The 26,255-nt window shown below is 40.4% G+C and overlaps 2 protein-coding genes and 1 long non-coding RNA gene across 12 annotated transcripts in view; 2 read left to right on the top strand and 1 right to left on the bottom strand.

Annotated features, from left to right (window-relative positions):
* macrod2 (mono-ADP ribosylhydrolase 2) overlaps window positions 1-8,147 on the bottom strand; it is a 288,212-nt gene extending 280,065 nt beyond the window's left edge. For all 6 annotated transcript variants that reach the window (XM_088304534.1, XM_088304538.1, XM_088304536.1 and 3 more), the window contains exons 1-3: window positions 7,933-8,147; window positions 3,920-4,024; window positions 3,689-3,802 (exon numbers count right to left, since the gene is read on the bottom strand). In XM_088304534.1, coding sequence (XP_088160660.1) covers window positions 3,689-3,802; window positions 3,920-4,024; window positions 7,933-7,969 — 256 coding nt within the window. In that variant the 5' untranslated portion in view covers window positions 7,970-8,147. The remainder of the gene's footprint in view (window positions 1-3,688; window positions 3,803-3,919; window positions 4,025-7,932) is intronic.
* Window positions 8,148-9,403: 1,256 nt separating this feature from the next.
* tasp1 (taspase, threonine aspartase, 1) lies at window positions 9,404-23,921 on the top strand. 5 transcript variants are annotated; one of them, XM_088305241.1, is made up of 14 exons: window positions 9,404-9,529; window positions 10,561-10,762; window positions 10,888-10,955; window positions 11,427-11,495; window positions 12,089-12,209; window positions 12,326-12,410; window positions 12,501-12,580; window positions 12,696-12,802; window positions 13,712-13,831; window positions 14,454-14,532; window positions 16,912-17,022; window positions 17,926-18,033; window positions 18,520-18,593; window positions 23,813-23,921. In XM_088305241.1, exons 2-14 carry the CDS (start codon window positions 10,633-10,635, stop codon window positions 23,903-23,905), a joined length of 1,245 nt encoding a protein of 414 aa, XP_088161367.1. In that variant the 5' UTR covers window positions 9,404-9,529; window positions 10,561-10,632; the 3' UTR covers window positions 23,906-23,921. The 5 variants fall into 5 exon arrangements, with proteins under 5 accessions (XP_088161367.1, XP_088161366.1, XP_088161365.1 ...); XM_088305240.1 differs by lacking the exon at window positions 9,404-9,529 and adding an exon at window positions 10,103-10,242; XM_088305239.1 differs by lacking the exon at window positions 9,404-9,529 and adding an exon at window positions 10,173-10,270.
* A 3-nt stretch (window positions 23,922-23,924) lies between these two features.
* On the top strand, window positions 23,925-24,763 carry LOC148329747 (uncharacterized). Its single transcript, XR_015845113.1, has 2 exons — window positions 23,925-24,001; window positions 24,100-24,763. It is a non-coding gene; the product is annotated as an uncharacterized LOC148329747 (long non-coding RNA).
* Window positions 24,764-26,255: the final 1,492 nt, after the last annotated feature.

The following is a 26,255-nucleotide window of genomic DNA, read 5'->3' as shown; positions in this document are numbered from 1 at the left end:
TGAATGCTCAAAGCGGAAAACACACCAAACTGTTGTGTGACCCAAGATCACATTTCTAAGCAGATTGCGGGGGAAACCCTTGTGGACGCTGCATCTGTGATCGTGATCTCTCGGCACTGATGCCATTAACTGGACCTAAAACAGGACCCAGTGTTGCACTCCACTGGCGTCATTTCACTGTTCAACAGAGCAGCAAGTTTGGTGAAGGCAGCAGCCTTGACCTTCCTACGTTGTGTGACAGTGTAACAATCACAAATATGTCTTTGTGTGTATGTGTGTGTGTGGGGGGGGGGGGGCAGGGGGTGTTGTTTATCTTGGGCCATGTATAACTCATGAGTTTTGGATTTTTGTGCGAATCTGCAGAGACAGAGCCACTGAAACACTGCCTTTGATGTCAGAAAGTGTTAAGCAGTAAATCCATCACCAAGTGAATGTTCAGCTCGAATACAAATGTGTCATAAAACCAGACATGAATCCATACATTTCCTATACAATTTGTCCCATTAGGGACACAAATGACTTTGGACTATTCCAGAAACAGGTTGAGCACAACAACAACGAGTGGCCAATTAATCAAACGGGACAAGAATACAGCACCAAAAAAAAAAAAAAATAACATATTCACAGCCAAGTCAGACTCTTAAATTAATGTAATAGATTTTTTGAAGGCATGTGGAAATTTGGTAGAAGGAAAAACTGAGTATTAACAAAAAAAAACAAAAAAAACATGGCAGACATCCAAACTCCAATCAGTGACGTTCCAACAACAAACCTCGATCTCCTGACTGTGACAAAGATTGGCTAACAACTATTTCACCAAAGCTGCCTCAAAGCAGCCAAGGTTGAAGAAATTCAAAGTGAAAAGAGCTTAGCTGGAGAGCCATTTGCACTTTCAATGAGGGTTGTCGCAGTCTTTGCCATAACGCTTGAAGAAGCAACAGTAACGACAGCGGGTTCAGAGCAGTGATGGGAGGGGGGGGCCGAATTTTATTATTTATTTATTTTTTTAAGGGTCTCGTTTAGACGCCGTAGTCAGTCCATAGAGTGACCACAGTCACCGCAGCCTGACATCGTCTTCTGACTTCCAACATGTCAACGGCTTTAGAAGCGCCACCAGCCAAACAGAATTAAGGGAGCATTAAAAACTCAATGGCTCCAATAATTAAACTTTAACAGCGGACATAAAGAAAACTGACACCCTCTAAAAGCTGTCGGCATCCACCGTAACCACAAGGACTCATAAAATTATTAACCTTCGCAATTCATTTTCCACTGTTGTTTGGACTAAAGAACTTTAATACGCCGCGGCCTCCGAAACACACACCATATCGGTCCGACTTGTATATATTAGAAGCACAGCTTAGAAAATACGGAGATACAGCCGTTGAGAACAGACATTTCATCTCCAACCATGCAGGGTTGACCTTCTTGTGAAGCAACAACATGCACAATGATGGCACCAATTTAATTCAAAAAGGGATATAAAAAAAAATAAAATCGTCATGAAAGATAAAACGGTGCTCATGACTGAAGGTACAAGACCATCTAAATGAGCACTTAAAAACTTGCTTTTGTGCTTGTGTCCATATCAAATCATTTCTTCCTGAGCGATACAGTTTTTGGTTGGAGGTTTTATGGCACATTTTATAAATGAACAAATACTTTTATTCATTGCTGTCAACCAGTGACACGACACTGGGACAAAAATGTCAGTCGATGTACTTTCCACAAAGCAAAGTCCATCATGTTGAACAGTAATTTCGATTTCAAATTATTTTTAATATAATTTTCACCATAAACAGCAGCAGCAATTCCGAAAGAAGAAAACCGGCATTCAAGCACTTGTCAGGGGCTTATTAAAATGTACACAACACAGATGACGATGATTCACCAAATCTTCAGGCTGGCTATTTACATAAAAGATTCAACTCATTAGCATCCTCTGCTATCCTCATCTATTAATTCCGCATACATTATACACTAATTTCACACAACATACACACTACTTAACGTGTGCGGGCGTGTGTGTGACGATATGTTGGCAAACAGTGAGTAAGGAGGTTAAGCAACGATTACAGCGGGGACGTCAACCATTCGGCCCGCAGGCTGAAACCAGCTCATTAGGGGGGTTCAATTCTGCCCGCAAGATGGATTTGAAAGTGAACAAAATTCTGTCGTGACACTACAATTATGCGTTTTGTTTTGTTTTTTTATTCATTTCTGACTGCCTGCGAGGCGATGAATGTGAATCGAGTCCTGAAGTGTTTGCATGAGAAATGCAAAAGTGCAGGTGACAGATATGGAAGAGGGTGTCTGCATGTGTGCGCGTGTGTGTGTTTTTGGGGTTGGGTTGGTTGAGCAGACAACCAAGTTCATTGTTGTTATTTTGCCGTGCTTACGTCTGACAGCGAGCCATCGTACGTGCATTAATTGCAAAGCTTGTTGATCAACCATCTCTACGCTCGACTACATGAAAGACAACGCCACTGAATTTGGGTGCTTTTAGCAGCCACTGCTTGAAAGGAATCCTTGCTTTGGGAATAGTGTGAAAATGTTCAGCAAGAGCTTCACTGAAAGAAATTTGGATTAGTGAAATTCGATCCGTTATAAAATGCATCCATGCAAAGTTTAATGTAATAAGCTTGAACATTTCGGGCAGGTGATCACTTTTTTGTCTTGTAAAGTGGATACAGAAAAACGTTATGAACACTCGTAGATGACAAACTAAACGAAATTACACACCTGAGGCCCTTAAATTTTGTAAAAGGATAAGCGGTTTGCAAATTGGATCGTTTAATAATATTTACGAAAGGGGAAAACACCAACTTATTGTTATTTTTCTTTTAAAAAGCGCTAGGATTTCAGTCGGGCTCACTTGACGTCAAATTGGGCCGTGTGCGGCCCGTGATTTTGCCTCCTGGAATACAGAATGTAAAAGCAGATACGAAATGCTGTTACATAGCAACAAGTTTATAAAAAAAAATAAATAAAAAACCCACATGAGTGGCAAGTCTGACGCACCATGTAGGTTGTGCAAAACAAACTTTAGAACATTGCATAACAATATGTACTGCACAGAATAAATAATAAATACGGTAAATAAATAAGAACAGCCTTTTTCAGATTCTGCCATTACCTAAATTCCGACTGCTAAGGATACAGGAAGAGATCCTACCGCAGACACACGCCAAAGGTGTTGATTAATAAAAAACTAGAATCATTTACATTCACAACATCTTAGGGACATTTTGGCTTTGGGATGAAATTTCAGGATGAACCTAGTGATAATCGGACCTTTTAACTTTTCAATTTAACCAAGTGTTGTGAATTAGATTAGTTATTCGAGAACAGAAAGTTGAAAGAAAAAACCATATTGCACCAGTTATTGTGCATTTTAGCTTATCCCAAAGTCCCAAGAGTGTAGTGATCCCTGTCACGTTTGACGATTCACAGGAGTTTTTTTTGGATTTGCTGTGCCCAGGTCAAAGCTATACAAGTATTTCTTTGCCACCATCTTGTAGCCTCTTGGTGCCAGGTCATGTTGTATGTTAATTGAGTTCAGAACTCTCAATTTAGACAAAATTCACACTTTGTTCATGAAAACAGATGGACTGCTTTTTGACAGAGTAGGATAGCCACAGCATGTTGACAAAGACGGTATCTTAAGGTCAAAGGGCAAAGTACTTACCAGCATTGACAATGGCATCCAACTCCAGGACAGTAATGTCTCCTTTGTAGAGAGATACTTTCTCATTGAGACCGCCTCCACCTGTCAACAGCTTCCCATCTTCTTTTCTATCAGCTAAATGGGAAAAATAAAAATGACCATCTCACCAAAATATATGATGATGAATTCTGGCGCATGTAATTTACTCGATATGACACGTTTGAAAGTTGAAAAATTGTGTTATTCTCTTACAGTAGTTTTCTTCTCTCCAGGTTGGAATCTTTTCCAGACTTATGTAATCTTGACGACGATAGCCCTCCTTGCGTCTCTCATCACGGTCCATGCGGAGAAGTCTCTCTACCCAAAAAATAAGTGAAAAGAAAAGAAAAATTCACAGGGCAGCAAAAACTGAAGGACAATAATCTGTATTGTGACTTTAGCTCGGCGTATTATTGGATACAATTCTTTCACAAAATCAGACTAGAACATGCCAGGACAATATTTTGCATGTTGTGGGGCCGCTGCCTTCCTCAACACCGCTTGTTCTGTTGAGGTCACATGTGAGCTGGAGTCTGTAGCAGCTGCCATTTGGTGAGATGTATCGGTACATCCTTAATTGGTCAGCAGCCAATCGCAGCACACTTACAAAACAACCAATCACACGCAAAATCGCAACAATAAACAGCTTCAGTCTTCAATTAACCGAAAATGATTTAGGAATGGTGGAAGAAGCAGAGTACCAGGAGAAAGCCACGCAAAAACATGCAGAACATACAAATCCCATACAGGACAGGTCGTAAATTCAAACCCCAGAATTGTGAGACAGACATTTGAACCGCAAGTTCATTGTGAAGCCAGTTAATGTCGCCGCTTTATTTAATAATTAAATTGTTAAAAGGAAATATTGCACTGTACTCTAACTACTGTCGTTAATGTTCTTGTACATACAATATTTTCACAAACATGCTGACACATGTTTTGTAATAGCAGACATCAAAGTAAAAGTATAAATTAGCATGACATGGACCAAGGAAGTGAGATGTGCCTTTGCAAATTGTAATATTGCCCCTGAGCAGTTCACGGGCACTTCAAAGAGACTCAGGAAGAAACTAGTTTCGCATATTCCGTTATAATTTGATATGCTAGTTTGCAATTTTGCTCCTTATTGCATTGACCCATCCCTATAAATACACACAGACGAGGCGAGCAATGGATAATGGATGTTTTGGTCAAAACAAATATTTTGACACTGTTAGAAATAAAAATTAAGCAGAAAAATGCACCCGTTTTTTTCCATCTCAGGTGGCCATTCTACCTTGTACAGCCACTGGTCAATTCAAATTCATTAAATCAATGAGTATAACATTCTTATATTTTTAGTTGCAAGGTAGCGGCACTGAAAATGTGCAATACATAAAATAGTCATATTAACATTAATGATGGACGTAGGACGTAACAAGTGCAAAGATCTGATCTAATCGCATCACACAATCGATCAGATCAGCGAATTATAACATTACAGCCGATGACAAAATATCAGCTGATCCGATAAAGGCGATCAGATTGGTGGAAAGTCTAAAAATAGCTCCCGTTACAGTGACATTGAGCATTAAGGAGGAGCAGAGTTCTATTAGCTCTTTTTTTGCGCATGCTGTGTGAAGCTGTTGGCAGACGAGAAGCCTCGATTATGAGCATGTCATATTCCATACTTGGAATGTTGCGCCAGCCTTCATGTATGAAATTTGTGTGTCCTCCCAGTACTTGCGTGGGTATGCTAGCTTCCTCAGACACATTCCAAAAATATGCATGTTGGGTTCATTGAAGACGTTAAAATCAGGGGAGCCCACACCTTTTCGGTTGGTGTCAACTTTTTTTTTTTTATTTAATCCACTCACTGACCATTGACAGACAGTTTAGCGATATAAACTTGGAGGGCTGACAGCGTTTCAGGTAATGCCATGCAATTGACCCACATTCCCTTGGCGAGTTACTGGTCGATCACGATCAACATCATGGGAACCTCTACTTTAAATTGTCCTAAAGTGTTAATGTGACTACCAACGGTTGTTTTTCGATATACATGTTGCGCAATTGGCTGGCCACCAGTCCAAGGTGTTCACCATCACCAAGTCATCTGGCTGCAGTGCACTTCTCCCGGCATCCTAATGAGGATAACTTTATTTCCATTCGGTCAACCTGTACTGAAGAGTTCTGAAGGCAATAAATCCAGAACAAAAAGAACTAAAATGATCATGTTTGTCAATAAGTGAAAACATGAGCAATCTGTGAAGCAGACGACCCTGACTTAGAGCATTTTAACAAAAAGACGGCCACCGTCTGGGCGGTCACTCTAAACAAATGGGTTTGAGGTCATGTCCTTTTCCTCATCGAATGCTCTCTTCATTTGTGTACCGTTGGTGTCCGACACCAAACGGGAAATGCCCAAAGACGTCAAGTAGATTCAGAGACAGAGAAACATGATCATTAAAAGTTTCAAAGGTAACACTTACGATTTGAATCTGAAACCCTTTCAGTTCAACATTAATCTCAAAGTTTGTCCTTTGCTCAACTGTCCTTGCTTAATTTTAAACAATTAAGGTTTTTGAAAAGTGAACATTTTCTATATTGTAAGCATGTGCTTGGTACCCACCACAGCACTATAATCAATTATGTTGGTCGTATTAGATACCTAAAAACCTCAAAGCATTCAAAAGTTTAAAATACTAAATCTAGAACTAAATTCTGAAACATCTGTGGCACTAGTAGGCCTTCATCTTCCACCGGTATAAACTGGACAGGTTGTGGATGAAATCAGAAATCAGAAATCCCTTTATTGTCATTGTACTCAAGTGTGCAACGACATTAGAGAGCTCCCCTCTCCAGTTCAATACAACAATAATTCAGATAAATACATAAATTAGATAAATAAGAGAATAGTTAGTGCAATGGAAAATAATACTGAATAGGGTATATAAAAACACATCACGTTGCTGTTCTGCAAGGTACGGGTGGTCGTGTGTGTGTGTGTGAGTTTAGAATGGAGATGGCGCTTGGGAAGAAACCGTTTCTCAGTCTATTGGTCTGAGCTCATGATATTAAATGTGATATTATTGCACTGCTGTTTGCTTCAGGAAGAGATTAATAATCATTTTTACAGAAACAATGGGCTAGAAAACGTTCCCCCTACAGCCTTGAAATAACTACTTTCCGCTGAGGTCATGAGCCTCAAGTATTTCCAAACACAACCAAAAGACAAGGGATCGCCTGGGCTGTTTTGTCTGGTCCACAACAGTAAATTATGGGAGCAGTACATATTATACAATTTCACCTCTCCATCCATTTTCTTGTGTGCCTGCCCTCATTCAGGTCAAAAGGTGAGAGAGATTGCCAGCCAATCAAAGGGAAACTGTAGACAATTCACAAATCACATTTGGGACTATATCAAGTCTTCAATAAATGTAAGAAAGATTCGGGAATGTGGGAGGAAGCCAGACTAGCCAGTGCATGCAAACGACACACAAGTAGGGCAGGTTCAAAGCCACAACATCAGAACTGTAAAACAGTCGGGCAGACCACCAGCTCACCATGCTGCCCTGCACAAGTTCATATACGTCAGTTCAAAAATATATACATTTAGGTGCTAAGAACGTTTGCATAAAAATATTGGACCCACCGACACAGTAGTATACACGTGGATTGAAGAAGCACTGGTTTAGTCATCAATTGCACGTGTGCAGCACCTGCACTTGCTGCTTGACATGATTAAATAAAAATTAAGGTATACTAAATGTCAAGGTGTGCGTTCAGTACTTTGGCAATTATTATGAGGCACTGAAAGACACATTGTTGCTAATCATAAACCATTTGTTGTCTTGCAAACGCTGAGCTGTTTGGTTCAAGAAATGATAGCACATGTGGCTCTTAATGAGCATCACACATCGCGACGAAGCTTGCAGCGACGTAACTCCGACAGGTGAATGACAAAGAAATTGGTCCCCTGGATGCAAGCTAAATACGAAGTAGCCTGGGGTAGGGTAGACCGTGTTGTTTGCAATGCGAAACACGCAATAACGGGAGCCAAGCAGGAGCATCCTCACGACATGTGTCCACTTGGTGTGTGGGATTTAGTGCAAATGGAAAGTAGTTTGCAGCCACACCGGGAAACAATAAGCGCGTTGGTGCATTTTTAAGCATAATACGATTCTACGCTGTTTGTCAGCCATGAAGAGCATAATATTCCCATTCCTCCTCAAATCAAGCCTTACCTTTTTCAGTCTTCCAATCCTTTTTCTTTTTGCTCATGCTGCCGGAGTAATTGGTCTTTGAGTGGTTGATTTTTGACTGTGGCAACCCCAGACTCACTGCGAGCGGTGTTCCAGGAGATAAAATAGAAATGTAAAGTCTGACAGCCTTTGGCCGCTTCTCTCACCTGTGAAGCTGTCAAATATCTACAGTGCTCACACGGCGCAACCTACCGTGATTGCGGAGTGAATTATGTGTACGATTTGAGACCAGCTGATTGGTTTGGAAGAACTGGAAAGTGGGCTTGCGATTGGTTGTATTTGAGTGTCAATCAAAATTTGGCCACGCCCTGCAGAAGTTTGATCGGTTATTTCTGATGGTTGCGCTTCGTAGCTTGTGAGGTCCTGCGAAGCCAATTTCCCATTGCCCTGATTTCAATGTTTTCTTTACATTCAATTTCAAATAAGTTACTCCTGCCTCACTTCGCTGCATGTGGGTCCTCCTCCCACTCAACGTCCGCGCAAACCCTGACATAGGTGGTTAATTTGGTGTGTCAACCACAGCCAAATTTCTCTTGTATATTTATATATTTATTTATTTATTTATTTATTGTTTTTTTTGTTTTGTTTAGGTCTCGAATGCAAACATATCCTTGCCAAAGGATTTGTGAGGAAAGATGCCGTTTTTTGAGTGGACGCTGAACTATTGCCAGTGTAGATTCGAAATCAAACCGCTAGATGACACTCTTGCAGTACATGTACTTGTCGGGGGTCTGTAGCTCATCCTCAGTTACATTATAAAAAGTGCAACAGTAAAAGTAGTATGTAATACCAAGACGTTATTAAGTGATTCTCAAACTCGTCTTTGATAAGCAGCAAAGTTAGGACCACATACTGGAAGTATTGTATGTTTTAAAAGGTTTGGTGACTAGGGAAGTAGTGATTACCATGTATGCCTTGCAGTTCTGAAGTTCTGGGTTTGAATCTAGTCTCTGTACCAATTCAAGATCTATTTTAAAATTGTGTTGCAGGAAATACAACTGTGCACAATCATCTAAATGTCCTTAAGAATGGCTTGTATGTAATTTGCTTGATGTTGCCAAAAGCATTTGAGAACGTTACATCATAATAACAGACTTTCATTGCATGGTAACCATGAACCAATGTAATTAAAAGCCATTTCACAATTAAATGCTGCCTACAAATTAAAGACTCTTCAAAATGTGCAAATTAAAATAGAAGAGAAATCAATTCCATCAAGAAATTACGCTCCTAGCTGGTTCCTCACGCTTGCTTGAGGTGGGTTCAGAATCAGAAATCCCTTTATTGTCATTGTACAGTGTGCAACGAGATTAGACAGCTCCCCTCTCCAATGCAGTACAACTATATTTAATCAAATATATAAATTAGATAAATAAAAGAATAGACAATGAGATGGAAAATAATATGAAATTGGATAAATAAAAACACATTACGTCGCTGTTCTGCAAGGTAAGAGTGGTTGTGCGTGTGTGTGAGAGTTCACAATGGAGATGGCTCTTGGAAAGAAAATGTTTTTCAGTCGATTAGTCTTTGATTTGATGCACCTGTAGCGCCTGCCAGAGGGCAACATGTCAAACAGGTAAATTTTTGCTGCACGCTCTTTTTTTCACTTCCATTAAATTTGATTTATACTGAGCCAAATCCCAATAGGTTATCTCAGGGCACTTTACATTTGGAGGAGGTCTAGAACCACACTCATCACTAAAGTGATCAAATGAACTCCACATGAGCAAGCGATAAACGACAGACGCAAGGACAATGTCCTTGGAAGAAGAAACTTCTGGCATATTATGATATTGTCCATTTGCTCCTTCCCTTGCACACACAGAAACTTAAAAAACACTCATCGCTCCTTTTTAAATAATTTTACTTTCAACAATTTGGTACGTTCAATATCAGAAAATTACTTTTGAAACTGAAGTATAAAAAACGCCTGTTACTTTTTTCTTGTGCTTTGACTCAGGTACAGCATTCTGTTACCCACTTTACACACGATGTACTGCGTGTGCCTGACTAACATAGCCACAGTATTGTAAACAGAATAGTGTGATGCAGTACATTTACATATTCTCAATAAAATATGACAATGCTAGGGTGTGTCACGAGACCATTTCGGTTGTTCAAATAGTGTCCATTCAGCGGATTGGAGTTTTAGAACGCTCATTGTAGTCACGTGATCCAGCGCTACGACCGCACCACTTCCTTAGCAACGTGTCGCTGAACCCGGAAGTACTTCATGACGCTTCGGCTAACTGGCTAACGTGACAAGTGACAGGGACGTCTGTCCGAGATGTGAGTTGCAGTAGTTCACTTGCCCTTGGTACGAGTTAAGGACATGCCAATTAACTGCTGTTTTCTTCGTGGGGGATGAGTATAAGTTGTAAATTGACGTTGTTTTGCATGTATGTTAGCGAACCGTTAGCTCACTGTCGCAACCTAAAAGCTATTTTGGCTGTAATGCACCATCGTATTTCCGATTGGAACCGTTCTTCTTTTATGACGAAATGACCACGCGTTCTACTCTTAAACTTTGAAAGTGGGACACGTCGTTGCCTTAAAATTGCATTTGTCAACATGGTTTTGTAACATTTTTGCCTTTTGCCTTGACAGGTGTACCATTAAAATGTTTCCCTCACACCTAGATGATGGGCCTTGATAGGCTTGTCAAGTTATGCAAGGGTTATGGAAAGTCTACAAAACTCTGCTGAAGAGAAACAATGCACTTTTTACAAAGACAATTTATGGCCCAAAAAACAGGAATCAACCAACAATTACAAACCAGGCGTCGGTGGATTTGTTTTAGTGCATGCAGGTAGGTTATATGGAGTCAATCAAAATAGAGTTGAAGCTTAGACTCTTTAGTCATTTTTTAATAGGCAAATTATTTTCTCATGCATCGTCAAACACTTTTATACAATTGCTCTTATAATTTTTCAGGTGCCGGTTACCATTCGGAGTCCAAGGCAAAGGAGTACAAGCATGTATGCAAAAGAGCTTGCCAGCAAGTAAGGGAATTCCTCTCAACATGCATGAATCCTTTCCACAATTACCTACGCAGAAAAGGGTAACCTTTCCAAACTGGAAGTGCCTTGAAGCATTTGAATAATACAATGTTTAAATAATTTTCTCATTTTTGTTCTCCCGAAGATGTCACCCTCTCACTACCTTTCAGTTAACATCAAACAATATTAAATGACCTCACCACACCTTTAAAACAAACACCTCCCTCCGTCGTGTTTCTCTTTTGTTGACGTATGTTTTTTCCCCTTTTCCCTTAATTTCTCCATGAAAAATGCATGAAGTTAAGATGCAAGAGTTGATGTACAAATTGCAGGATTGTTTCACTGTAAATTTAAAATATTTAGGGTTCAATGGTTTAAACTTAAACACTAGAGATTCTTCATTCCAATATCTTCCAAAGTGTCGTATGCCTGCACAATGTTACTTCTACGGTGATACTGTCTTTTCATTTTCAGGCTGTCGACCAGCTCAAAGCAGGAGCACTTGCAGTTGAAGCTGTGGCTGCAGCATTGGTTGAGCTTGAGGTTGGTGTGGAATAATTCAGATTAAGCGGTTCTGACTACGGATGGATTATTTTAATGTACTGTTTTTATTTACTGCACTCCACATCTCGTATAAAAAAATGCAAATTGCAAAATTTAACACCTGTACTGTATGTGTGTCCAAAATCGCCTTTGCATTCCTAAATTGCCCATGCATGTGCATATATCCTGTTGCATGATGTAAGGAATCATTTCCTCAGGCAAGGATTGGAAAAAAGAACAATGACTTTCGTGATCTCTACAGCTGCAAGAGGATCCGCTTACCTAATTGCTTTGTCGTAAATTCTTTATTTCAAATTGGTTACAGAAGACTGAAATTACATCAGCCATGTATGCATACATTCAATGGAAAGATCTGCATTTTCGTGAATGAATGCTAAATCCATGAAAAGCTCTTTAAAAAATACCCAAAGGGAAGCACAGAGAAATCCAAATAATTTTTCATCCACAGTGAATAACATAAATTTAAGAGCAACGGAATGGGCCAAAATGGCCGCTGATCCTTGAGATTACATTGGTATTCCGTTGTCAATACATCCTGGCAAATGTAATTTGCATGTTCTATATGTTCCCAGGACTCTCCTTTTACGAATGCAGGCATGGGCTCCAACATCAACTTGTCAGGGGAAATCGAGTGTGACGCCAGTATCATGGATGGCAAATCACTGCATTATGGAGCTGTAGGTGCTATCAGCGGTACGTTTTTACACGCTCAATATATATACAATACTCACTCATATTTCTCACTCGGAGGATGAGCTATATTCAACGCTGTCCTCTAAGTAATATTAGTTGTCATACCTTCCTTCCAGGAATTAAGAACCCTGTCTTAGTTGCGAATCGGCTGCTGAGTGAAGCACAGAAAGGGAAACTTTCAGCCGGCAGAATCCCCCCATGGTGAATATTATAAGCCTCAATGACTTTGTCAGTGTTGTGATTACATTATTTTGGTGTTTTTTTGGTCGTTGTCAATGATTTCTTTGCCAGCTTTTTAGTGGGACGGGGAGCCCACGACTGGGCCATTAGCCATGGTGTCCAACCCTGTGCCTCTGAGAAAATGGCCACAAGTGAGTGATATAATTATATTAGAGTTGATAGTTACTCTAGATTGCACTCAGGTGAATCTGGAAGATAGTTGCAGAAAATCAGTGTTTATTTATTTATTTTTTAAATCACCCACAGAATTCAGTTTATCTGCGTACAAGCGGAACAAAAGAAAGATGGAGCTGGCGGAAAAAATGGACCCAGGGCATAATCAAACAAAGAAAAGACGACAATCAAGTAGAAATGTGAGTAGTGCGGTCATCAGGATATACTGGGCTTGCATTTGTGCTGTGAAACGACTTCAACAAGCTCTGCTCATTTGTTAACAAATTTATATTTCCTATGCAAATGTGACTTTTTTTTTCCGTCCTTGGGGCATGGCAAAAATTGTTAAGCGTGGTAAAAATGCTTGAGAATATCTTTGATGATGTTCCGTAAGTAGTACAGAAATATATAGGAGTTATTTATTTATTTATTTATTTATTCATTTACACTCACTGATCGGTAAACGTGCCCCTGAGATTACAGCAGTTGTGGACCAATCTAGGGTGTGCCCCTCTTGCCGGAAGTCAACTCGGGCAGTCTACAGCTCAGCCATGACCCTGATGATGTTAAGCGCTATAAAAAATGGATGTTATTAGTCTAATAAGTAATTGTCCATATTGCTTATACATTTAGCCTTTTTCTTAACGTCATCTTCGAATGGCCAGCCTCATCTGTCAGTTTCCAAAAAGGAATATTTCAGTTTCTGGTTGGGATTAGTAGTGCATCACATGCCGTCGTAATGACTTGATTTGAACTTGTGAAGGTTGGAGCAAATCATGCCTCAGGCAAACTGCAATCAGGGAGGACTCAAGTCATAATGGATGGAATTTGAAGGGCATGAAAGAGTGATTCATACAATGCCTGTCAAATACACTCTGTAATCTATTTCTAATGCAGCACTTGTGTGCTTTGCAAAACACCAGACTTACACCAACCTTTTTCTTTTTATACAATTACTGATAGATTAGTTATGCTGTAGTTCCTGTTAAGCCTCACAGGAACAGCCGGATCATGACCATACCATTTGTTCTAGTTGAATCAACTGTCAAGTCGTTGCATTTTACAATTTTCAAACGATTCCTGGCTGTTAATCTTTTCCTCTTGTGTAGGAAAATGGTTCAGAGTGCCTTGATACTGTTGGAGCCGTCGTCGTTGACATGCAAGGCAACGTAGCTGCAGCGGTTTCCAGTGGAGGTCTGGCCATGAAACATCCAGGCAGGGTTGGCCAGGTAATAGTTTGGGACTTTGTAGTTGTTTGAATGCTGTGAGACAGGCTTTTCATAATAATGATTTAATGTATAAAAATCTCTCTCTTCATCTTGTTGTGGATAGCTGCGGAAAATCAATGCAATACTGCCTTGAGCTTTTTTGCCACACTTTTGCTTTGAGTGTGGATGTTATGTAATGTTGTCGTTTGGATTTGTGCTGCAGCAGGGAAAAATGAACTTTTTTCCTGACTTAAAAAAAAAAGTAACAGCCGCTTTTCTTGTGTGTATTTCACCCTGAAATCAGAGTACAAGTTGACATTAAATTGAAGGTTCACATTTAACTTGTTACAATGTGAGAAAATAAGCTCTGACATCAGACTATGTCCACTTTTTTTTTTTTTGCAACATCCTGTAAATGTTGACTTCTTTTGACATGGAAAAAAAAAAAATAAGCTTTCACCCCCTGTATAATAGAAAACGTAAAAATGTGTCACTCAACTTTTGAGTCACTGACAAAAAACTACAGCCACGACTGTATCAACTAAATTATTTTGGCATTTTACCAAAAAGACTTTCCCCAAAACTGCGACATATCAACAGTTATTTTTGCTCTTCAACCCTTGACTTTTCCTTATTTTCTCAGGCTGCTCATTATGGATGTGGCTGCTGGGCTGAAAATGCATGTAACATGAACCCTTACTCGACAGCAGTGAGTACGTCAGGTATAACACGCCACTCTTTCTACAACCTTCCACTTGGTGCATGAGTCTGCACCTCATGTTTTAACGCATTTCGTTGAAGTGACGATAGGAATCAGAACCAGATATTCTATTTGAGCCTGTTATTTAGTTTCAGTGAGTCAAATTTTAAAAGGCTTGATAATTCTTTCCGATGACCTCCAACCGTTCTTGCTGAATGATTTTCATCAGTCACTTCCTCGGATTATTGAGTCATCTTTCTCCGCTCGTTGTTAGTCATCTGCAGGCCAGGTGCCTTGCAAGGCGCTTTGAATTTACAGTGACATTTAACACGGGTCACCTGCTATGGATAAAAATGGTGTACAGCCACTGGAGTGCAGCACAATGCAAGTTGTTTTCCAACTTTCTTGTACATTAAAGATGAGCGACTTCTTTTTTCCTGAAATGAATCGCATACTGTCATTTTTGCTTTTGCCTTTGCCGTTTCAATCACCATTGTGGTGTAAATGCAAAGGTTTCAGACAACTGCGCTAATTAATCGATCAATGTCTAAATAGCACCTGATTTGAAGTATACCATTTTAAACCAGCATGAAATTTTGATAAAATAGTATAATATTTTATTTCTGTTGTATTTATGTCAGCTTTTAATTACAGTATTGATTATGTCACTTGGAAATCAACCTTAGTTGAGCCAAGATATCTCATTTTAATTAGAAAACTCACACGCATCACCAGCATACAAAAATGTAAAACAAATTTGAAAAAAAAATGATACTATGATCATTTTATGGTTAGGAAAAAAATTATCATAGCATGCTTATGGTCGCATGAAAATGGCCAGTAGTACTAAAATGTTAGGGGTCCTGCCTTTATTTAAAAATATGTGTGTGGAATGTGCATTGTTAAAATGTTACCGCTCAGTAGATATTTTAGATGAGTGTTTTATTCCTTCGCCTCATGGTCAGACATGACAAGAACTCAGAACTTTTATTTGCATCATCCCCCAATCATTAGTAGGCAGCGGAATTGAAAGGTTTTAATCGTTTAAGACGCTTATCAGTAAAGTTATCGTGCATCCCTATTATGAACTACTGTGTTCTCACCACATCCTTTTTCCCCTGCAATGTTGCCCAATCTCTGATGGTGGTTAAAAATCTTTATGGGGATATTAAGCGGATGGAGAGTCGAATGTGTGTTCCAGTACATCACCTGTTTTTAATTTCCCAGCTCCATCAAAAGAACGTGGAAAAACAATAGTTTTCATGCTGACATAGGTGCCGTTTGATCTTCACCCTTTGTCACTCACGTGGTCCCTTATCCGCCTTCTGCTCGATTGTGTTTTGATTTGTAATATGTCACACGTACTTTGTTGTGGCCCTTAAAAGAACAGCTTGTCACTATTTACTCTTGATGCTGCTGGGCTGGCCGTCACAATCTACTCAAGGATTTTGCTGCATTTCATTCTGGTGACGCTGCACATCATGCTGAACTTCGTTTATGTTGCCATGAGTGCTTTACAGTACACACAAAATATGAAAAGCCCAAGTACCTGGCAAATCTGACATTCTGCTCTCATTAGAAAAGAAAAAAAAATTGCACTGCTCCGGGCATCGGCTCTCCACAGTTGCAGAACTGTATTTAGTTGTGTTGTAGTTACTTGATATTTTATGGAGCTTTCATTTGTGTTTACAAAAACACATTTTCTTCGACAGGCTGAAAGTGGTGATGTGTGAGTGAACCCAGAGATGACTTCATTCAAAGTGCAGCAACAAGACTCAAATGTGCTGTTTTTAATTTTGCTATTTGACTATAAGTAGAAAGCAAAAACACACTGGCAATATTTTGCCTTCAACGCTTTAGATCGTAATTTGAGACGCTTATGCCAGTGGCCCAATGTTTTTTTTTTTGTTTTTTTTTAATTGATCCTTTGCCTCAAGTCTTTGCGCTTTGTTTCTGTTTCACTCCTTGGATGTGATACCATAACCACATGCGACAAGAGCGAGCAGCTTTAAAATAATTCCGAGCTTTTGGCAAGAATAACATGTTCGCACTCGTTTTATACACAGCTTTTATGTATCCCACAGATTGTGTTTTCCGGGAATCTAAGAATAGGAAAATATACAACGTGTCAGACTTTAAAGATAAAGTTGTTAGTGTTGCTTTTGGCAGGCGGTCACTCATGTTCACCAACATCTGTTTCTTTTTAACCCTATACTGTTAGCCAGTTTTGCCATAATAATAATAATAATAATAATATTAACATGTCCTTATTGTTTACACTTCATGTTTTTATGCTTCATAAGCATACAACGTGAACTCATTTGGATTACATGTTTTGAACATGAGCTGAAATAATGCCAGTTGAGTTGTTTTAAGATATTTTGTTGCATGTCTTGTGCAGGCTGTGGAGAGCATCTGATTCGCACCATGCTGGCACGGGAATGCTCGGCTGCCATGCAGTCGGAAGATGCCCATCAGGCTTTGCTGGAAGCTATGCAAAACAAGTTCATCAGTGAGTTGCACATATGTAGCGTTCATTCCCATTTGCCACTGATTGTATATGCGTGCACATTTGTCAGCCAACAATGAGTTTGTTGGAAAAACAATCATTTTCAAACGACATTAACTGACAGTTAGAACAAACAGATGTTGGGTAGTCCCCATCGAGAAGACCAGAACAAAAAAAAAACTCTTGTGATCATTCATTTATTTATTTATTTTTAAATGTCCCACATTTCATGTTGATGGTCGAACTTCATTTTGAAGATGCTTTCCTTAAATGCTCATGCAAAGGTTGAATTACTTTTATTTTCAGGATTCTTCCATTCTTTTTTTTAACATTTCGCTCAGCGTATTCAGCCCATGACCATAATGTATTTGCACCACTTAAGCTCTGTCTGGAATCTGTAACACTGAAACCAATTCAAGTTAATTCAGCTGCCCCATTTGAAACAAAGTGCCATCAATCCTGCTCCGGCTTCATTAATGCTTTCTATAATGTCAAATAAAGGCCTCTTACTCAGACTGTATCGCATAGTTTTTCTTTGCATCCACTCTACAGTACAAAGGCTTTGTCATTTTATACTTCCCAGAGACGAGCTCAAATAATGTACATGCCCAACAATTGATGGCTAAACAATGGCAGTATTCTTTATACACGGCTGCTATGCTTTGAGCCTTTCAAGTTGGGGAATATACAGACAATTATAAGTTAAATGTTTGACGCATTTTATTGCACATTTTTCAAATTAAATACATCACGACAGAATGATTGCCTTCAGTATTTTATTGAAGGATTATCGTAATCAAAAGAATAGGTCTGTTTTGTCTCTTCTTTGTTTCACGTGACATAGTAAAGGAAACGGATGAATTTAAAATGTGCCACTCGGCCATGTGTTGCTCTTTGTACTTTAAGGTTCACCCTTTCTGGCCAGCGAAGATCGCGTTTTGGGTGGAGTCATCGTCTTGCGGTGCTGCAGATGTGTGGAACCTCAGCCGTCTACAAATGTTCAGGGTTCTCTAGGTGAGACATGAGCTTTTTTGTTCTTGGCCACAATCCATCCTTTAACTCAGGCCAGACAAAAATGCGGTCGCAAATATTTCAAATCTATCATCGGCCAATTTGATAAAAGAGAAGTGGGGTGTGGTCAGGGAGGTGGCGTCTTGACTCTGGATTTCCTGGCGGGTGGTCTGTTTAAACTTCACAACACAATCAGGCTCCAGTTTCACACCCTTCATCTCAGATCTCATGAGGACCTCCCACTACGGCATCAAATGCTAATCTTTAGACAAGCAGGCTTTCTGAATGTGCCTCATGTTTGGCTGATTGTCTTGGTGGATCTGGTTTCTTTACCTGCAGCTTTTTTTCTCAAAAGTTGCCTTTTTGGAGCCAACTATAAACGGACTAGGGTTAATGTTGCTTGAATTCTCTACCATGATGTTATTATGACCTTGGTCTCTTTTATGATAAATACCAATATTTTTCATTTGTTCTTCTTTGTTTGCTCAGTGGAGTTTCTTTGGAGCCATACCACAGAAAGCATGTGTGTAGGCTACATGTCTGCCCAAGATAGTAAAGCAAAGGTGAGCTCCCTTCAATTTTTTTTCTTCAGTTTGTCATTGAGTTTACCTGGACTAGAGCAGCCTTTCCCAAACTACAAAGAGCCAAGGCAACTATTTTCTAATCGGAAAATCTCACGGCACACCACCAAAAAATAGCACAAAAATTTCAAACTCAGGTCACTTCTTCTTTCAACTCGTGGAAGAGCATGAAATGGTGTCATTACAGCTAATAATAGATATCACCGAACCTCTTACGTCACGATTGGCCAGGCCACACATGTGAGTGTTATTTTACAGATGGTTGAACATGCTGTTTTTGGAGATAGGTGTATTAAACCCGACGCCGGCGATGCGATAGATGAACAACGCCACCTGATAACCTCTGTCGACACATGTTTGGAAATCACGGGACTCGTTTGCATCGTGTCCAGTAATTCCGAGATAGTAAATTGAAAGGAACAAACTAAAACTAAAAATACGTAAGAATTATCCGTAGAACATATACCAGCTCTCGTGTAATCAGATGAAAACATGCAAAGCGTAACCATAGAAACAAAATACAAAGCGAACATCAAACATCGGCGAGTCCTCGCAAGGGCAGAATTTTGGCAGCTAATCGATCCCAGTTTCCAGATGTGCTGTCCAAGCTACTTTATCGTAGCTCAAAGAAACATGCAAGCCTGAGAAGCAAAAATGACACAAAGCAACAGAAGAAAGGCGGATTAGGATTCTTTTCTTTTGAATTTGTTGGCTGACTCACATTGCCAGCAGTTTGCTGGTAAAATCCATAATTTGAATGGATCTTGTCCGAAATGAACTCTGAAGGGCTTGCCAAAAGCATATCGACTATAAAGTATGTCCAATGGCAGCAGGTGGTCGGGCTTGAAGAGTAATGTCTGGAAATATTTGTCGACAAAAGAACGCACCCCATTGCGCTGCGTGCATGAGGTGTCGTTGGAAAAGCACTGTAACATGAAGGTAAAGTTTCGTGTGTGGATTCCGAGCTGTACAAATTAATGAAGGCGATTTGTGCACTGGAATAGTTGTTTAACCTTGCCAATGTCTTGTCAGCACACAGACGCAGTCAGTCAGGCTTCGGCTTATTTGCATAATTTCTACTCCCTCCCCTATTGCATGTTTGAGCTTGTCATCTTGCTGCCTCAATTATTGGCTTCATTATTTCTTTCTTTTAATTGATATTGCGTTACTGTTTGAGTCACATTTTTGAGAGAGTGACAATTCGGTGAGTTTTGATGCACTTCTTGAATGCAGCGGCTACTGATCATTTTGATTTGTTTGGCCTATGAATCTTTCACTTGTGAATGAGGAGAGGCCACTGTTGTTCAAGGTTGCCTCCGATTTCAAAGCATTGATGCTATGACCTGCTGAGCACTGTTCCGCCCCTCCTGACTTGACTCATGTCTTGTGGTCTATCTGTCTTGATACAACGCCTCCCTATGAGGCATTTAAAGATGCTCAAAAATATCACAAGAGTTTGTCTTGTTAGTTGAAGAAAGTCGAATTTCACGTCAGAAATCAGAAATCCCTTTATTGTCATTGTACTCAAGTGTGCAACGAGATTAGAGAGCTCCCCTCTCCAGTGCAATACAACAATAATAAAATATATAAATTAGATAAATAAGAGAATAGTTAGTGCAATGGAAAATAATACTGAATAGGGTATATAAAAACACATCACGTTGCTGTTCTGCAAGGTAAGAGTGGTCATGTGTGTGTGTGTGTGTGAGTTTAGAATGGAGATGGCTCTTGGGAGGAAACTGTTTCTCAGTCTATTGGTCCTTGATTTGATGCACCTGTAGCGCCTGCCAGAGGGCATCAGGTCGAGCAGGTGTGAGTTTGGGTGGGTATTGTCTTTGACGATGTTGAGAGCCCTTCCGAGGCACCGGGCGGTGTAGATGTCCGACAGTGAGGGGAGAGGGCAGCCAATAATCCTTTGCGCTGTTTTGACTGTCCTCTGGAGCCTCACTCTGTCCGCCTCAGTGCAGCCGCCGTACCAGGTGGAGACACAGTACGTCAGCAGGCTCTCGATGGACGAGTGTTAGAAGGCCAGCAGCAGCTTCCTGTCCAGGTTGAATTTCCTGAGGACTCTCAGGAAGTGCAGACGCTGGTGGACCTTCTTTACCACTGCTCTGGTGTTGTGTGGTTGTGTGTGGTTAGTTACAGAATGTAAATAAGGAAATTTTGCTTTCTCACCTAGAAAATTTGAATGTCTCATGATGATGTACGATCGTTCACGTTGTGTCTATTTCGGATATTAAGCAACCTCATCCGTAGCTTTTACAGCAAACATCGCAGTATTTGGCTAGAGACTGATAAGGCAGCATGCTGAAGGAGTGAGGCTACTGAGCTTAAATGTGCATCTGTTACTTTTACCACGTGCATGCCAAAACAGCTGGCCGTTCGCGACTCGAAGCCAACATTGTGGGTGCGAAACAAAACTCGAGCCTTTGCTTCTCCGCTGGGCCTCGAAACGCTGCCGACATATTCTCCACTGAATGAATGCCAAAGTGAAGGGCATCAGTTTCCTCTCCAGCCTGTTTAGGTCACAGAAGAGGGCATCGATTAAACTCCTTTGTCCTTTTAAGTGTTATGTCTCTATAGTCTTTTTAATGTGTGACTAGATTGTCGGAGTAAAGAATACTCAAGATGCCGTTCCCTAATATGACGCAACAGTGATGACGGAACGATTTTATTGCAGGGTTTTAGTTGGAGAGTGTTTTTTTTTTTTTTTTTTCAGGTCAGTGGGAATTGTGGATTTTTATCAGATACCCAAACGGAACGTCACTTTGGGCCAATTCTTCTTCTACTGTTCCCCTTCCTGCCTTGTCTCCTCCTGACACACACACACACACACATACACACACACACAATGTGCTGCACTCATTCATATCAGACTACATGACTTCAGAATTATATCAAGTGGTTTTGTTTTTATGCAAGGTGGCGCTTCCATTGATTATCTATGTTGGGTGCTTGCGAGTGTGCTGGTGTATGAGCAGTCATGTTGGTCCACAACCACGGGTCACCAAAATATATCGCACCTTGGCCTGCGTTGGGCTGAGACAAATGACTTTGAATTTTAAGATTGAGGTGTGCCAAAGAGTAGTCAAAATTGCTTTTATCCAGCGTAAGATCCTTTTTTCCAAAATGGCTGCACCTTTACACTGGCCTGAGTTGCACGGACAGGCAGCGACACTGCAGCAACAGGTCCCCCCCCAACACACACACACACACACACGGCTTATCGTGATTTTGCAGATGAAAGAGAAATGTAAAATATGTTGCCCCCCACCCCCACCTAGGCACTGTTCCCTCTTCCTGGACATCATTACCACTATAAAGCTTTTGCTGTGCAGAGATAATCGGCATGCAATGCAAGTCCTTTTGATATTCTGTAGTTTTTTTTCCGTCTTTTTATGACGACTGTCTTTCATTCTTGTACATTTTGTTTTTGTTATCCATTTAGGCTTGGTAATAAATAGCACATGATTCAAAGAATGTGAAAGCCACAACAAAACGGTGACATAGTCAGCGTGCTAAAAGTGTCTTTTGGCGTTCTCTCTGGAGTTAGCATGTGGCTCATCTTGCCTCCAAGAGGCATTTATGAAGTTGTTTGTTGCTCGCAAATTCCGACCAACTATGTCTTTCATGTCATGTTTTGACCCGGCTTTTGTCTTATCGTGTGGTCTCTTCGCTGGGTGACAACTTGACAGCAAGCACGCTGTTGGGTTTGTAGCGCCTCATTTTCTGTTTACTTTGCAGAGCTATCATGCAATTGTTTTCTTTCTTCAAGACCACCAAGGGACACTATCACGGAATAAACATGCAATATTTTGATGTGAGATTGTGATTTCAAGTTGCAACGAACACGTGCATCCATCGCATTAGGTGTTTCCACGTGGCATGGTTATTTACAGCACCCGTCCTCCCTGAACCACATACGCCGACTTTTGGGATGAGCGACATGCTGTCAGCGTTGTGGTGTGCTTGCTCACGTTTTTGCCCGCCCACTCATTACGGTCTTTGTGTCAGGTTGCCACCAAAGTGAACGTTCTTAATGTTTATCATGCGTCGCTCCTATAGTGTAAGTCGTTGTCGTGTAGTTGGTGTTTTGATTTCTATTGAATTTCGTCTCAATTGTTAAGACTTCAAAGGCTCTCTTCTGACATGAAAGCACCATAAGTTGATTATGACTCGAGCTTTGAACCTTCACTTGAAACAGATTTAAAATGGCTGTTCTCAAAGCCCATCCGCAAAAGATGAAGGGAAAAAGATGAATACAGAAGGTTGTATTGGAGGCATAATAACCCCCAAGAGTGTTGCCATGTGTGTATGTAGCCGTGTCCGGGTGATGTTCCAGTGTATGACAGTTGCCCCCCTGGATGCCGGGGGCCAAAGTCTAAAAGAATGTTGTCGAGATGGATGGGCCTGCAACTGGAGATGTGATGTCAGGCCAATTCAGTGGCCTGTTAATTCTCGTCTTATTCCTGATATTTTATCACTTTGGGATGACAAACCAACCCCCCCCCCCCCCCCCCACACACACAAATAAACCTCTGGTCCAAGTGTCATTTAACAGTCAAAACAGACAAATGGAGATGAAATATAACCTCATGTTCCAGATCAAAAACATCGGCCAATGTCACACTGCGTTTATCAAACCAAAGTTGATTTGAGTCTGGACTGATGTGCAGCAGCTGTCAGGAGACAGACGAGGAGACCGCAAGACATCAAACGCTGTGGTGCGTTCTGTGCGTTTGACGCTCTGCTGCCTTAATATTTCACAGTAGTCATATTTGATCAACAAACTCACCTGCAACTAATTAATTGCACAGCTTGTCAATCATTCACTGATGTGAAGATGTACTTTTGACACTTTACAGTGGACCAGCTGTCTGGTTGATGCTCCGATTCTGACGAGCCTTTATTTTTTTTTCTTGCACTAGTTAGTTCTTGGATGTAAATCACTTTTCTTAGTTTTTTTTTGACTGGATTTCGTGCCTTGATTGATTCATTTTCATTTTATTGACATCACTTTGTAAGCACTACGCCGATGCATAGAAATACATATTGAAATAAATCTAACGTTGTTTTAGTCAGACCATATTGTTGCGTTCATTACAGCAACGGCTGATGTTTGTAGCGTCTTCAATCAATGTTTATCAAGTAGTGTCACCTTGCGTTGCATCTCACGTTGTGCTCTTCTGCGCTCCTTCCAGACACACATCTCCAGATTACCACCTGGGACCGTTCCTGGTCAGTCCCTGGCCATCGAAGGAGGTGTTTGTCGCCTGATGAGTAAGGTGGATTGAGTCCCATTCGCCTTTCTTGTTGGCTTCTCCAGCAATATTATCCTCGCAATGCATTAAGACGGATGATGCCAGAAGCAACAAGATTGTTTTTCACAGGTAGTTTGTGCGCTTGCAAGACTTCCATATGCACTTGGATTATACTTGATGCACGGTTGCCTTGATAAAACACATTTGATTTCTTTGTTTTCTTTTAGGTAAACAGGGTGGATGCTATTTTGTATTGTTTCACCAATGGAACTATTTTTCAATACAAAATCTAATATCGTTGTTCGAAAGTGTTTTTCAAGCACAATAGAAACAAATTATGCACATTGGAGAATTCCTGTTGTGAATGGCGCTATTATGTCTGACAGTAAAATGTTACTCTGATAAACACGTTCAACATCTATGTAATGTCGTCTCACACGCACTCATACATTTCAACATGTTGGGCAATAAAAAAAAATGCCTCATGGTTAATAAGCGCATCACCAAGAGGTCAGAACTGCATGTACGCGCTTCCAGAGCTCTGCTGCTACTTTAGCACTCAGGTAGCAGTGAGCGCTACAACCAACGACGACTGTTAGCAAACTCATCTTTAAATGGACACGTGTATTTTGTTGTTATGAGTGAAGACGTTATTTGGTGCATTTGAAAGCGTATTTAAATGGTGCTAGGAAGTTTACTTGAATAAGTATTCATCTTTGCTTCTTTTCGGATTCTTTTTTCGATTAATAAAATGTTCAAGTCTCAGAATGATTTTGCGCTAGTCACTTGAAAATGCGTGGATGTTGTATGTTTGAAATACAGCAAATCCTAATCTGTGCACAGCCTTCTCCAGTGCTTCAGAAATAAATCAAATTTTATGTTACCACGTCACCGTGTCTATGTTGAGAAACGAGAGACGTTTTCTTGGAATTGAGTGTTTCAACTGCCGCAACGCAGCTATTTGGAGAAGCTTTTTTTTTTTTTTTTACCCTATGAGACAGCGTTTTATTCTTGTCAGAAATGTATAGTCTGGGAATAAATTGCATGCTGTTTGGAAAAGAGACCTCGACAGACGGTCGCCAGTATTCTGAACTTTGTGGCTCAAGTATGTTGGGGAGCCACATTTTCCTTACAATTCTTTGACACTTTTTTTTTTTTTTAAGTTTCATGGAGATTCTTAAAGTAAAAGACTCCTTTTCAATGATATCCAACAAAATGTATGGAATGCCTGCTGCTACCTGTCCTACTTTCCAAGCTGCAAATGTTAAGGATTTATCGCGGTGTGTCAAAGCCAAAACATTTGAGACCTCAAAGGATGTCAGATTGAAGACGCATGAGTTTGATGGGCTCAAAGATCAAACTCTAGTTTTTCTTTACAGTTTTTAAAGAATTTTCTACCATTTTTCTGATAACTGCTGCAGGGAATTGCCAACTTTTCCACTTGTGCGTTTGAGTTAGGTACCACTATTTTCCGACCGATGACTTCACATATGAGTCGTCACGGATAAAGACGTTGAGAAAGGCATTAAAAGTCTTGCAATTGCGATGAAGATGTTTTGTTAAAGTCAAATATTGTTCAGAAAGTCTGAGCAGATCGCACAGCAAAAATTGCAGTCGCCTAAAAGTCATCAAATTTCTCCTTAGAAATTTCCACAAGCGCTCAGCTGACATGACTCCTGCCCCAAAGATTTATGTCACGTTGCTTTTGTGGTATCGGTGTACAGTATCGGAGAATTTCGAAAGAAAAGAATACTGTCAAGACGTACAGCATTGACACTGATACTACTATTGGTGTCGAAATTAGTGCAGCATAATTTGAAAAAAAAAAAAAAAGTAATTCTCAATTGAATGCAATTTTGGCAGCCGATATTTTTCTTCACTGTAATCTACTCGCTCCCACACTTGTAAGAGAAGAACAACGTATTGACTTCATTCACAAGCACTTTGGTTTGGAGGCGTAAGAAATGGCACTCCTGTGAGATCACTGACATGCAAAATGTAGCTGGCAGCTCACAAGAAGTGTCAAAAATATGTTTGTGTTTCCTCCCCGGCCTTCTGACCCCCGCTTGAGTCCATCTAAAAAGAGACGGACGCTTGTTACCTTGCCCCTCACCCAACACTCACACCAGTCACCATTAGCTTGATTATGGGCTATTACAGCGCGCCCACTTTTCATCAGAGCTAATCTGCGTTGCCGTGAGACCCTCAAGCAAATTCATCTTGGAAACCCCCGGCCCTTTCAGCATGAACTTTCTCTGCCCTGAATCCCCCTTTGCTTTGAAAAGGGATCCTGGCTCTTTAAAAAGTGGACAAAGTCGTGAGCCATTCAAGGTGTATCCAATGCCTGGTGCTCAGCGAGGCTCTTAAATGCAAAACAGACGGC

Source organism: Idiotropiscis lumnitzeri, chromosome 9, assembly GCF_059441095.1.
Source record: "Idiotropiscis lumnitzeri isolate Australia: NSW breed Sydney's pygmy pipehorse chromosome 9, RoL_Ilum_1.0, whole genome shotgun sequence".
Taxonomy (NCBI): Eukaryota; Metazoa; Chordata; class Actinopteri; order Syngnathiformes; family Syngnathidae; genus Idiotropiscis; species Idiotropiscis lumnitzeri.
This window is presented reverse-complemented; position numbering and strand designations above follow the sequence as displayed.

What these genes read in the sequence shown, in the direction of transcription:
- tasp1 (XM_088305241.1), top strand. Translation starts at nt 10,633, where the DNA reads ATGGAAAGTCTACAAAACTCTGCTGAAGAGAAACAATGCACTTTTTAC. An exon ending in GCAAAAGAGCTTGCCAGCAA is followed by an intron (nt 10,956 to 11,426) that starts GTAAGGGAATTC and finishes TTTCATTTTCAG; the next exon opens with GCTGTCGACCAGCTCAAAGC. An exon ending in ATCCAGGCAGGGTTGGCCAG is followed by an intron (nt 13,832 to 14,453) that starts GTAATAGTTTGG and finishes TTATTTTCTCAG; the next exon opens with GCTGCTCATTATGGATGTGG.